The 12,466-nt window shown below is 45.1% G+C and overlaps 1 protein-coding gene across 2 annotated transcripts in view; it reads left to right on the top strand.

Annotated features, from left to right (window-relative positions):
* Window positions 1-12,466, top strand: part of LOC115391807 (pleckstrin homology domain-containing family A member 7-like) — an 82,852-nt gene that overhangs the window by 33,732 nt on the left and 36,654 nt on the right. For both annotated transcript variants that reach the window (XM_030096161.1, XM_030096162.1), the window contains exons 3-4: window positions 7,023-7,140; window positions 11,638-11,742. In XM_030096161.1, the coding sequence (XP_029952021.1) occupies window positions 7,023-7,140; window positions 11,638-11,742 (223 nt within the window). The remainder of the gene's footprint in view (window positions 1-7,022; window positions 7,141-11,637; window positions 11,743-12,466) is intronic.

The raw sequence follows: 12,466 nt of genomic DNA, 5'->3' as shown, positions 1-12,466 counted from the left end.
GCTGCGGCGTTTCAGTGTTTCCATAGCAGCAGCGATCGGTCGAAACGGGGATATAGTCAGAGATGAAATGTGATGGAAAACAGTATCTCTCCTCAGAGCTCAGCGAGGGGGCCTCTCTCCTCCCCAACACTACAGGTGCAGCTGAATATCAGAAAGAAAACGTGAAAAACTTAGTTGTATTTGATGGGACATTTAATCAAAGCGCGCGGTTTGTGTGTACCCCTGGAATTCATCATTTACGCTGCACGTCTTGATTCGCTGGCTGAATCTGATTTTTAACCATGCGGTTACACTCATATTGCCAAGTGACCCATATCTGTTTCATCTGATTACATTTGCCTACAACATCAGAAACATTGTGCGTTTTTACCGTACACAGTAAAACATACAAACTTCAGGCTGTTTCTGAACCAAGCTGTGATTGTGCCTGAGACGTTCTCCAAGCACTGCCAGGATTTTTGTTATTAAATAAGAGCAGTAATCCCTGTAAAAGTTGCATATTTACAAACGGGCTTCCTTATTTAACCACAGCGGAGTTAAATTTCTGGGGAGTGTAAATATTTCCAGTGTCAGCGTGGAGGGAAACTTGCAGATGTATTAGTTTACATATGTCAAACTTGAAAGTTAGAAATGGAAATTTGACTCATGTCGCAGCATCTGCAGTAACAGTAAATAACAATTTCAATGTGACTGCTGATCAACGTAAAGAAACCTCCCAATTTTCCTGTCCTGCAGTGTGGTAACCTTTTTTTTTAAGGGTATTTATTCCAAATAACTGCAATTGAGGTCTATATTGATTCTTCTATGGAAAGTGAAGTTGTTTGTTTTCTTGCAACTTGGCAGGAGGAAGTTACTTCATTCCAAAGGACAAGAAAGCACATCAGTAACTTTGTGATGCTGGAAATATGAACGATTCAGTCATTATAGAGGGACTGTACATCTAGAATATTTGTAGAATTCCCTTGGTTTAAATCTGGAGTTTCCTTTTTCATCCAGCTGTATTTATGGTAGCAGAGCTGAATGAGCATTAATGCATACTGATGATTGCACTGAGTCCTCTGTGGGATGTAAAATAGATGCACTGCGTTGCGATTAACATTATGACTCAAGTCTTTAAAACATTCAGTGCTAACGGCTAAATTAAGAGCAGCACAAATGAACAGACATTTCTACACTGATGTTTCTCTGGAAATATGAAAATCTACTTTAATAAATGTCCCTCTGACATGATTTTACATCAGCTGTAACGTACATAAAAAAAAAACTTTTCAAACTTTGAAAAGGTATGTGTTTAGTTTTAAACCAAGTGTAAAAAATAAAAAACAAAAGCTTGCTGTTGAGCACAAGTCAATTTATCCCCATCAGCATCAGAGGAGAAGATCCCACTGATCCGTTCAGACAGACGCGTCAGGAAATCCGCATTTAACGTGCAAGCTGGGAATCCGGTGGGCGAACGTCTCTTATCAGGAACGCCGGCTGTCCTCAAACAGGCTTGATGTTCTTTTTCCACTGTTCCTCATGTAAAACTCTTTGGGGGAATTTGGAGTTTAACGACGTAGCGGCGCTGAAATAATGATCTCTGCTGTTTGTTTGGAGAGTGAATGAGGCGGTGGCATTTTTTTTCCCCCCCTTCACACGTAATTTATTGTAACATTTCTGAGAGCTTTAGTCTCCAGAAAACCCGCTGAAGGATGGGAATCTGACTGTATTTAAATGTCAGCTGTGTGGGCTGCCGGAGCTGTTGATTTTCAACATATTTAGTTTCCTGCTGTGTGAGTGTTTTTGTGTGGCCGGCGCTGTGGGAGTGTGAAGTGCGTTAAGTGACTTTTTCCCCTCTTTTTCGTTTTCTTGTGAGCGGTGTCATTAAGATACAGGAAATGTCTCGTGCTAAAATGTCAGAATCTTTATAACAATTCTTTTTTTTTTTTTCCCCCGCTATGCAATTAAATCTACACGGCTTCTCTGTTCATTTCATTCTTTTTCTCTCAGTTTTTCTAAGTGGGGTCAAACTGCGTGTCTGATGAGCGGATAATAAAAGCCCTGCAGCCCATCGTGGAGGTTCACTGCTGACTTGTGGCTCGTATTGCAGAGTGAGATTAATATGCATCACTCCATGATATGTTGGTTCCTGGGAGAGTCTGTGAATGAGGGGTGCATGATATGAGCACATGGGTATCTGCTGATAAACTTGGGTCACTTCCTGGTTCTGGTCCATGTAACACTTGGGTACCTTCGGTGGTGTCTCCAACGTCTTAGACAAGAAGTGTGAAAACAAGCATCTCTGCTTTTTAACAGTGTGAAAGAGATGCTCATTTTCATACAGAAAAATCAGCCTCTCTTCATGGAATTGAAGGATTGTCCTTTTTTTTTTTAATCTTGGAATTCTTGAAAGGAAGTTGTACTCTGGACTCTTATTGAGTTTATTTGCCCATCATCAGCATGTCGGTCTCTGGGTCTAGCTCAACGTAACTATATCCGATATCCTGCATCTCTGTTTTGATTGTTTCCATCTCTTTTTCTGATGTTCATGATTATATCACGTGTTTCCATCAAAGCCATGAATCTGCATTCACTGGAAGATTCCCCCGAACACCGAGTGCCTGTTTGACTCATCATTAGAGATGTCTGCTAACATGTCCGAGTATTTCTTTTGATGATAGCTTTGTGAGGAGGAGCTTTACACTCTATTTTCAGGCTTTCGGCTTTTGAAGTTACTTCAAAGAATAGTTTTTGGGTTGGGTCGTTAGTTGCTGCTCCCTCGCATCCCGGCTCTGCATCTGTTTAAATATCCAGAAGTCAGGAACGCCACTGTGACTTTATCACATTGTGACCAGGACTCAGAAGATGTTTGTTTTCGAGATGGATTGAAGTGAAAACAAGAGGAGAGGCCACCTGGTGTCTATTTCCAACACAGGTCAGGATCCAAGAGCAGACGCAACACAAAGGAAGCTAATTTAAAAGATGAGATGTGAGGAGCTGACAGGAGGCTCTCAGGACAACACCGCAGTGTTTTCAGAATTATAAATCTCTCGCAGCTCCAACTTGCCGTCGTCCTCCTGAGGAGGAACACTTCAACTTGAAAGCAATGACTCCTGCTTCACTGCTCGCATTCAGTCTCCGCCAAGCAGAGGAGGCGTCCAAGCTCCCAGACTTCATTCACAGCCACTGATGTGCATGATTGCTTTATTTTTATTATGCCTTTCTCTTCTTACATCTTTAATTGTGCTGCCTTTCATTGTGCCGTCGATTCATATTCACCGTAACGACTGACACCGCACAATGTCTGATGTGCAAATTTAGTATTAATATGTGGTCCAACGTGTGTGGTTTGTTTTCATAACCTGAAGAAGCGCCTTCGATCAAAGCGCTGCGCACTGAGCGACTCTTCACTGCTTAACAGAAAGCTAATGAACTGTTGCTGGAAAAAAAAAATGCTGCTCCAGGTCTGGATCATTCTGGTGTGGGCTCAGGAAAATATAGATCCTGATTCAGATCTTTTCAGACCTAGAACTAGAAAATCCAGACCCTGATCTCAGGTTTTGCGCTGCCATAAATCAATCGTGACATGAACTCTTTCTCGTCCATTTTCTTATTAAAAGCAGTGCTTGGATCGTCTCACACAGACTCTGAACTGATTTAAAGGAGTGTGACAGAGTCTCTTCAGGTTCATCTTTTCCTCACATAGTTCAGTCAGAGAGCTGTCGTCACTACAGAAGACTCAATGATTTCCCTTCTAGTTTCTTTACTCTTTGTGGCAGGTGTTTCTCTCTCTCTCTCTCTCTCTCTCTCGTCCTTCTGTTTCGCAGCCCCTCTTTATTTTACCACCAGTCTCTCTTGTTTTCAATCCACCTTTATCTCCCCGTTGGCCGTGAAGAGGTAAACAGAATACCAGCGTGACCTCGTCTTCTCAAAAGCCTTTCAAGTGAATAAGTAGCCAGTGTGGCCCTGGACCTGCGGGAGCCGTGCCACGTATCGATTAATTCACAGAAAAGAGAGGTCGACACCTTGTCGCTGCAGGCTGAGGTTCGGTAGCGCCTCCCTCTGATCGCCGCCCTCTTCTTCTTCAAGGAAGCTGAACTCCTGCAGAACATCGGGTTGCAGACGTCGGGCAGAATTAGTTTTAGGCAGGTAGGAGAAATGCGCAGGGAAATAGTGGCCTCATTTTGCCTTTGTTGTAAATAAAAGCTTTTTTTTTCTTTTTAATCAACAAATGACAAACTCTGTTTTCTTTGTTTCATAGCTTTTTTTATTCTCTCTGCAGATCTTTGCCTCAGCAAAAGGGTCAGAAACACTCTTTTATGCCCCAGGAGGTTTTTCTTTCTGAACACTGACATATCAAAAGGCTGAATAAATTGCAAATATTTGACAAAAAGCTGCACTTAAGTCTTTGTCTTGATCAGGAAATTACAGCGTGACAAAGAAAGCCCGTTGAAAATATAAAAATTTAGCTTTTATTGCACTTGAGCCAAGTTTGTGTTCACGTTCTTATCACTGGAGAACTGAGATTATGTCCAATTTAAGCTTTCAATTAAAGAACAATGACTTCCCCCAATACCAGAGTTATTTAAAAAAAAAAAAATCACTCCGATTCAAGATTTGGAATTCATTATTTTTTACTCTCTCTTTGAAGAAAATGCATCGAACTGGCATGTTTGAGTTCTTGACCTGAAAAAGTTTGCATGAAATTCTCTTGACGGCCAAATGAGAGCTAATGTCTATCTGGCTCTTTCAAGCCTCCCACACCACAGCGAACGGATTGAAAGCAAGCATCTGCAGATGGGAGCTGCTGATGTACTGAGTGTGCCGGAGTGACGGAGGGCACAGCGGAGAGTGCCGCCATCTGAATCACAGAGGATGGAGACAAAAACTGAAGACTCACGCATCTCCGAGTTGTCTCACTAATTTTTTTTTTTCCCCGTGACGGGAAACCTCTTTGACATGCAAATGTGTGTAGAGGTTTAAAGTTTGTGGTTTATTTAGAGAGTGTGTGTCAGAGAGAAATGTGGGACTCGGTAATTATCTTGGATGAAGGGATACATTACACTCTGTGTCGGTGTCGGGCCGTCGACAGTTAAAGGGAAAAAGAAGAGTCTCATCTGTCTGGCTGATGCTGGGACGGCAGCAATAAGGGAGCCGTCTTCATGCAAAAGCGGACTCAGACTGCAGACGGCTGAGTCGCATTTCATCAAGACTCAACTTCAACTGGTCGTTTCTCGACCGGATTTCTCACATTGGAGCCTCTTGTGGGCCGTTTCCCGGCCCACGGGCCTCATGCTTGACTCCGCCCGTCTATATAAAGCGATATAAAAAGATGGATGGACGTATTGTGGTTCAGGCTGTGCCTGTTCTGAGAGGAAAACAGATTTTTTCTGGAGTTGAAATATAATCTGGGAACTCAGCAAAGGTGTCTGCAACTTTCCGTTAGTTTACCCAAAAAAAATGTATTTCGTAGTGTTTCGCACTTGCCAGAACACACTGCACCTTCGGTGATGTACAATGAAGATAGAATTACTAAAACCGTGTAGAGTTGAAGAAAACAAAAACAACAACAACAAAAAAAAAAAAACCCTTTTGGATTAACGATTGGCACTGAGCTGCGTTTGAAGCTGTGCAGCTGTATAATGAATGGAGACCTCAAGCTGTACTTGTATCCTTAGCAACTGAAAATCATCCACAACTTGCAGCCCGTCTGAAAAATAAATAAGAACATCATATCCAGTACTTTGGCTCTGTTTGAAATTTGCAGCATAACAGAGGAAAATTACCAGGGGGGCAAAAAAAAAAAAAAAAAGAAGAGCTGATGATATTTTATTAACAGCTCTTGTCTGCAGCCGTGGCTTCATGAAGTCTGGTAAATTTTACTCTGAGCTTTCTAAATAAATGAATATACCACTGGGAGAAGCTCAAGCGGCTGGAGCCTGAACTGTCTCTGCTTCTTTCATTGTTAGCGGTGTCCTTCACTCAGAGAAATGACTCATTAAACCTCTTACTGCATATTTAAAGAAGCCGAAGTCGCTTTGTGGAAACGGGCTCAAACACGGAGTCGTGCAGAAACTCGGCTGTTCGCGGTTCTTTTCTCCGTGGCCGATGCAGCTCTGTTTGTACGGCCGTGTCTGACTTCAACCTGCTTCCGGTGTCGTCTGTACGGAGACAGATTCAGCACGTTTTTAAAAAGTTTGTTTTAGACATTTGACTCCAGTCTTTACATCACATTTGGATAAAAGTTGTAAAAACATCTCGGTCTGCAGTATTCTGTGTTTTCTTTCCGGCGTGCATCTCGTCTTAGGTCTATTTTATCTGCCCCGTGCTGTGAAACTCCGTGTAAGGCAGTAGATCTTTGCCAGCCTGAGGGGACAAAAGAATAAAATAAAGGTTTTGTGGGTGCCCCGGAGCACCCGGTGGAAGGATTTTCATTCACTGCCCTTCGAGGTGTGACTGCAGGCAGAGAATTGAAGACTTCCTGTCTCGGGGTCATTCAACTCTCGGCTTCACTCAGTAAATCTGGCGTCCTCACAGCATTATATGTGTCCCCCCCCTTTGAATTAAACACAAACTCAGACACTAATAAATTGGAATACAATGTGTCAGATGTCAATAGAGCACCTCGTGTGTGTTCTACTCATTTTAAAATCACAAGTCGCTGCTTCAAACTTCAACTTCTTAAGATGTCAGACTGACATTGTGGCCGTGTGAAAGATTGGGGAAACTGGAACCAAACCAAACTTCCCTTCATTCTCCTCTGATACGTGACTTTGCTGTAAAGGTCACAGTGGCTGAAGTGAACCCCGCCCTGTGTGGTGTCGCTCTGAGCCCCACTGCTGAACAACAGCAGCAGAGAGCGGCTCTCTGAGTGAGACGTCCTGCTTCATGTCTGAGGAGCAGCAAGCAGGGAAAAGTCAAAGAAGGTCAAGACTAAACTCACTCTGCAGGATTTCCCCCCAGCTCCCAAAAAGACCAAACCTCGAAACTGCTCCTTATATTAACTCTGCTGTGTATGTGTGTGTGTTTGTGTGTGTCTGTAGGCCACAGGGCGCTCGCATGATGTCCAAACCGTTGGGTGAGCAGCTCTCCAGCACCACTGTCAGCGAAGCCTCCACTGCCATCACCTCCTCCACTGTGGACACCACTTCTGCCTCCAAGGTTGGATTTCCCTTTTTCATTAAGAGAAGTTGTCTAATTGATGTTGGAAGGTCAAAACGCAGCGAGATCAGGGGATGTCAGTAGCTTTACCTTCTCAGAATCTGTTGAAACTTTGTAGGAATGCTCTTTGGCATCTGAAAGTAACATCTGCCATTTTTTTTTTTTTTGTGAAAACATTCTTTTACTCATATTCTTATAGATTTCTTTTGTCAAAAAATGACAATTTCATTGTGCTAATTTTCATTATTGAATGTAAGTTTTAAAATGTTTTCTCTTCTTGCGCTCCACTCTGGATGCAGTCAGACCTGCAGTACCTTGACCAGCCACTAGGGGAGAATTGATAACAAAGCTTACAATGCAAATTAGCATAAAACAAACAAAACAAGACAACATAAAGAGTTAAAATGGGAGTTTTTAGGATAAAACATGAAGGAAGATTCTGTATTTTGTCAAGTTACTAAACGGTTAGTTAGAGAACTTTCTCTTACTGAACACCAGATCACCACATCAACAAACGCACTGAGGTCGTCCTCGTCGCTGGCTCTCTGTGCTGACCTTTAGGCAGGTGACCTGTACAGAGCCCTGATTGATTAGGACCCATTATGCTGCTGACGGCGGCGTGTTTATTACTGTCCCCGCTGTACGGTATTCTCAACACTCGGCTGTGGATGTGCACTATTTAAATCGTGAGGAGCGTTTTCGCATTCAAGACCTCGATGCTGAATTTCTGCAGCACATCCCACACGAATATTCATATCTGTGATAGGCGCCATAAAACAGGGCGTAATTATGCATGTTGCAGAGCCTTCACTTCTCTTTCCGCTCCCTCTGTTTGACCTTCAAGCTGTCATTGGCTCAGGCGTTTTCCTGCCAAAAGTCTGCTCGAGCAGCTCGGCACGGGAAAGCCTGATGAATTTCAATATGAGGTCCCGAATACCAATCTCCTGTCGGCTGCTCGCTGTGGTTCCAGGCAACATAAAGATGTCGCCGCTGCTTTTTTTTCCCCCTCCATATTTCTGTCTCTCTCCCACTCACTTGCACACCTGCGCGCACACTGCGCCACCGCGGCGTGAAACCCCGTCCTGCCCCATCAACAGGTGAGGCGGGGCCCAGACGGAGCGTGTGCCGTCGGGTGCGTGGCGGGGATGACAGGGTATCCATCACGACGCCTCTGCGCTCCCTCTCCCCGGCCCGCAGCCCTCCCAGGTGCCGGGGCTCATCACCTCCTGCCATCAAACAGCAGGAAAATTGCGCAGAAAGCCAACTCTGACAAGAAGAGCTCCTGACAAAAAGCAGGGCGTCTCAGAGGAAGCATGAGTCACGCGGATCCCCCGCCTCCCATACCACAACACTGTCATGAAATGAATCACATTTTCAGTGAGTAACATCCATTCTGCTTCTGACGACACATCAGAAGGAGCACCGGGACACAAATCGTCTTATTCTCCCCACGAGTCATATCATAATTCCCCGATAAGCGTCTGTGTTGTGGTGGTGCAGTGTACATTACCAGCCTACACAGCTTCTCCGGGATTTATCATGGTTTCATTGTGGAGATGCTGCTGGGTCCCAGTTTCTGCTTTTTCAATTTAGTGTGCAAGATGACAGGTTTGGTCTGCCTGAAGCGAACCCTGGTGCCGGTGGAGGCGTGAGCGCTTCAAGTCATCAAGAGTCCTTCTGAAACACAGGTCTTGGTTTGCTGCAGATGTACAATTGTAATTTAAGTGGAGTGTGATCGAAGTCTAAATGCAGCACAGAGGGGACGGACTCCCTGCAGCTGTAACTGAGGCGCATGACGGAAGAGCTCCTGCAGCTGTTTGGACATCTCCGAGTTCTCAGCAGGGAAAAACCAACATGCGTTCTGTCTCACTGAGTTCAGCTGAAGCATTGTGGGAGCCGGTTGTGTCTTTAGTAGAGTACCTCCTGAATCCAAGTCTTCATGGGCAGCTGTAGGATATGTGAAAACACACCCTTTCTTTGTTTATGTTTGAGGAAAGTGTTGCGTTTACGCACACGTTTTGAAACAGAGTCCCAGGAGAATGTGGACTGGGAGTCAAACTGCTTCTGCCTCCGTCTACATGCAGACGGAGTCGCAGGGTTTTCTGAAAGTTCCACCTTTCAGTGACGCCGAACACCATTTTTGTGTAGACGGACATACAAAACACAAACAAATACAGTTTTCCGCTGCTTGTAGCAGCTGATCAGACTCTCAGTAACAGCCTGTCTATTCGTTCTGGAGTGTTGGTGCATCTCAGCTGGCGTGAAGGAGGCTCTACTGTTGTTTAATTACCGGCCCCTGTCAGATAGATGGTGTCTGTCTTGGGATTTGAAGCTGCAGCTTCCAGGCCTGAAAAAAAAGGCTTCTCCCGTCTCTCAGGTCGTGTAATCGCCTTCCGCTCGCATAACAAAACGCTGCTTTGACTCAAAGTCACTCACCTACAAGACAGAGTGCCACTGTGCTGCTGGGACCTCGGCTCCTCTCACAAAATTACCCCCGGCCTATAAATAGACCGCCGCATCTCATCTCGCACACAAACACACGCTACATGCAGAGACGTCCACGCCGTGTGTGTTTACAGACGAGGGACTCGGTGGTGACAGTCGCTCTGCGTCTTTGCGTCACGCTTGGCCGGCCAGCTTCCTGCTAATTAGCCCGTGTGTTTGCCATTTTCCTGCTGCGGAAGCCTCCCGGGGCTCCTGCCAGTCCACACACACCCTGACGGAGCCGTCACACCACATATTTGATCATAGCAGAGAGGGAGGTGGCTGTGAGTGTGAGTGTGTGTGTGTGTGTGTGTGTGTGTGTGTATGTGTGTGTGCGCGTGCGGCGCCTCGGGGAGCAGATTTCCTTCTGCGGCTTCACAATAGAGAGCGCTGTAATGAGATTTCATGAATATGTGCGGAGTTTATAAGTGTGAATGCCGGCGCATGCGGCAGGCAGACACAAACGCAGCAGTGATACAGGGATGTCACGGTTTGTTGACATGGTGGCGCCGGCGCCCATCTCTTTCTTGTGTGTGTAATGAGCGACAAATTGACATGAGCGTCTCAGATGTATATTTATACAGTTGGCAGGATTCCAGCTCATTTGGCTGGAACATTATGAATTACTACCAAAGTGTTAAACGCTGCTCGGCCTGTCAGGATGCTTGTTTTCTTTCTGTCATCTGTCAGAGTTGCTCCCCTTTGAATCCTGTCGTGTTCAGTAATTACTCTGAAGGCTCTGGTATCAGCACAGTTTAGCATTTCGCCATACTGTAATTACTTACACTAAGATCGTTGTTCTTTCAGAAGTTGCATATGTGGCTTCAGCACTTGAGTTTTGCATGAGCAGAGAAACATTGATTGTTTCAGGAGTCAGTGTAATGCGAAGTGTTCTTTCCTCTGCTACACACTCAGACATTTTTGTTGTTATTTTATTGACCCAACTGAGATCAAATTGTGCTTTATTGTACTGAAATGAATTTGACAATGAACGGGAAGACTCGCAGATGTGGCTCCTGAGATTTTTTTGAAATGACATTTTTCTCTGTGCCTGGTTCAGGTTCTCTTAGAGCAGCTCATTTGTGTTGTTTTGATAGGTCAAGTAAAGCCAGAGTTATGAGAAATAATAAATGCATTTTTCTTTTTTTCCCTTAACGTTGTTGCATTTGGGGAGAAATATATAATTAATGAATCAATAGAAATAATTATATAATCATAGTAATTAATAAAACTAATAGAAATATATTGTACTATTTGGATTTGGATTTGGATAAGTTTTTTAATCACTGAAACCTGAACTGAAATATTGTGGCTGTATTACAGGCGATTCTCGAGGTCACCTTAAAATGAGTGAGGCTGCAGATTCAGTGTTTCCCACTTGAACCTTTCAGACTATTTTTGGACGGAGTGTTTGTCCAGCGCAGTGCATTCGGCTCCCAGGTTTAGACACGAGCGCGGCGCTGCTGACAGTGAAGCATTCGCGGAGTTACCGCCTGGCTCCCTTTGATGGCCGCCGTTCAGGTCCAGTAGCCGGTGTTTCCAGGCAGGTGTGTGTCTGGCTGACCCGGAGGTCGCGGGCCCCCTGCCACCCCACTCCAAAGACGCTTTGTCAATGGCCGACAACCGTCACAGCTGCAGAGGCCATCAGCGGCTCGGAGAGCCACTGGAAAATTGTTCTCAAATAATGGCTGTAATTATGTAACAACTGGGGCAGAAAAGGAGAGGTGCCCGAGAGGAGATAATGGGTGGGGGTGAAGGTCCGTCCGCTGGTGTTGTAAGTAAGATTGAATGGTCTGATGAAGCACAGACAACCTATTTCCAAATATAGGCTCACAAAAGAGACGCCTCGCAGTTTGTCAAAGCTGATGCAACCACAGTTTCCTTGCAGGATTAGTTTTCTCTCTCAGAAGGTAAAAGATAACCTTCAGAGCTTTGACTCAGGTTCAAACCTGTCCCACTGGTTTAATCAGCTGATTATTGATTAGTAATAACACCTTTGTTTATGTGTTGCAGGGTTCGCGCTCCAGTGGGAAGGTGCACAGCTTCGGGAAGAGGGAGCAGTCCATCAAGAGGAACCCCAACGTCCCCGTGGTGGTGCGAGGATGGCTGTACAAACAGGTCAGGAGGCTCACGCACGTTCTGCCACATCTGGCCATAAACGTCCCGGTGCTGCCGCCGCCGACAGCTCATCCAGCTCTGCTCTCCTGGAACACACCTCGCCAGTGAAGTCTGCTGCTTTACAATTCACTGTCATTACTGGATCATTTAATACAAACAGCCTCGGGCTGAACTCCAAACTAATCCGTGAAATGTTTTCAATGCAGTCACGAACACTGAGCCAGCTGAGTCACTTCCAGCCGCCCGTCGTCCTCCCTCAGCTTCAGGTTAAACCACCTGGTCTGAGTCCGGGTGTGTGCTCCTCTAAACACCGAGAGGAGAGAAAGTAAGGCCTTACTGCTGGAGGCGGAGGGATATCAAGCCTGTTCGCATCAGTACAGCCGCAGGTCTGCAGATCCAGACGCGATGTTGACTTGCTCTGCTGTGTGAGAGTGCTCACCACAGTTCACCATCAGTTATTTCAGCAGGAATGTCATGAGATGCTCTGAGTCACAGTGCAGAGTAGAAAAGACGTCTGCCTGACAACTGCTAACAAAATGTGAAAAAAGCCCGTTACTCTCTCTCTGATCTTACAGTTTCCATCTCACTCCCCCTCATACAAACATTCATGTCTATCTTCTTGGGATGTCCCAGTCCGATTTATAAAATTTATACTCTCTGATCTGTGATATTTAAAATCCTGATGTGTTTGTTGACCCATGATTAGGAGCTGGTTTGTGAGTTT

This window comes from Salarias fasciatus, chromosome 7 (genome assembly GCF_902148845.1).
Source record: "Salarias fasciatus chromosome 7, fSalaFa1.1, whole genome shotgun sequence".
Classification (NCBI taxonomy): Eukaryota; Metazoa; Chordata; class Actinopteri; order Blenniiformes; family Blenniidae; genus Salarias; species Salarias fasciatus.
This window is presented reverse-complemented; position numbering and strand designations above follow the sequence as displayed.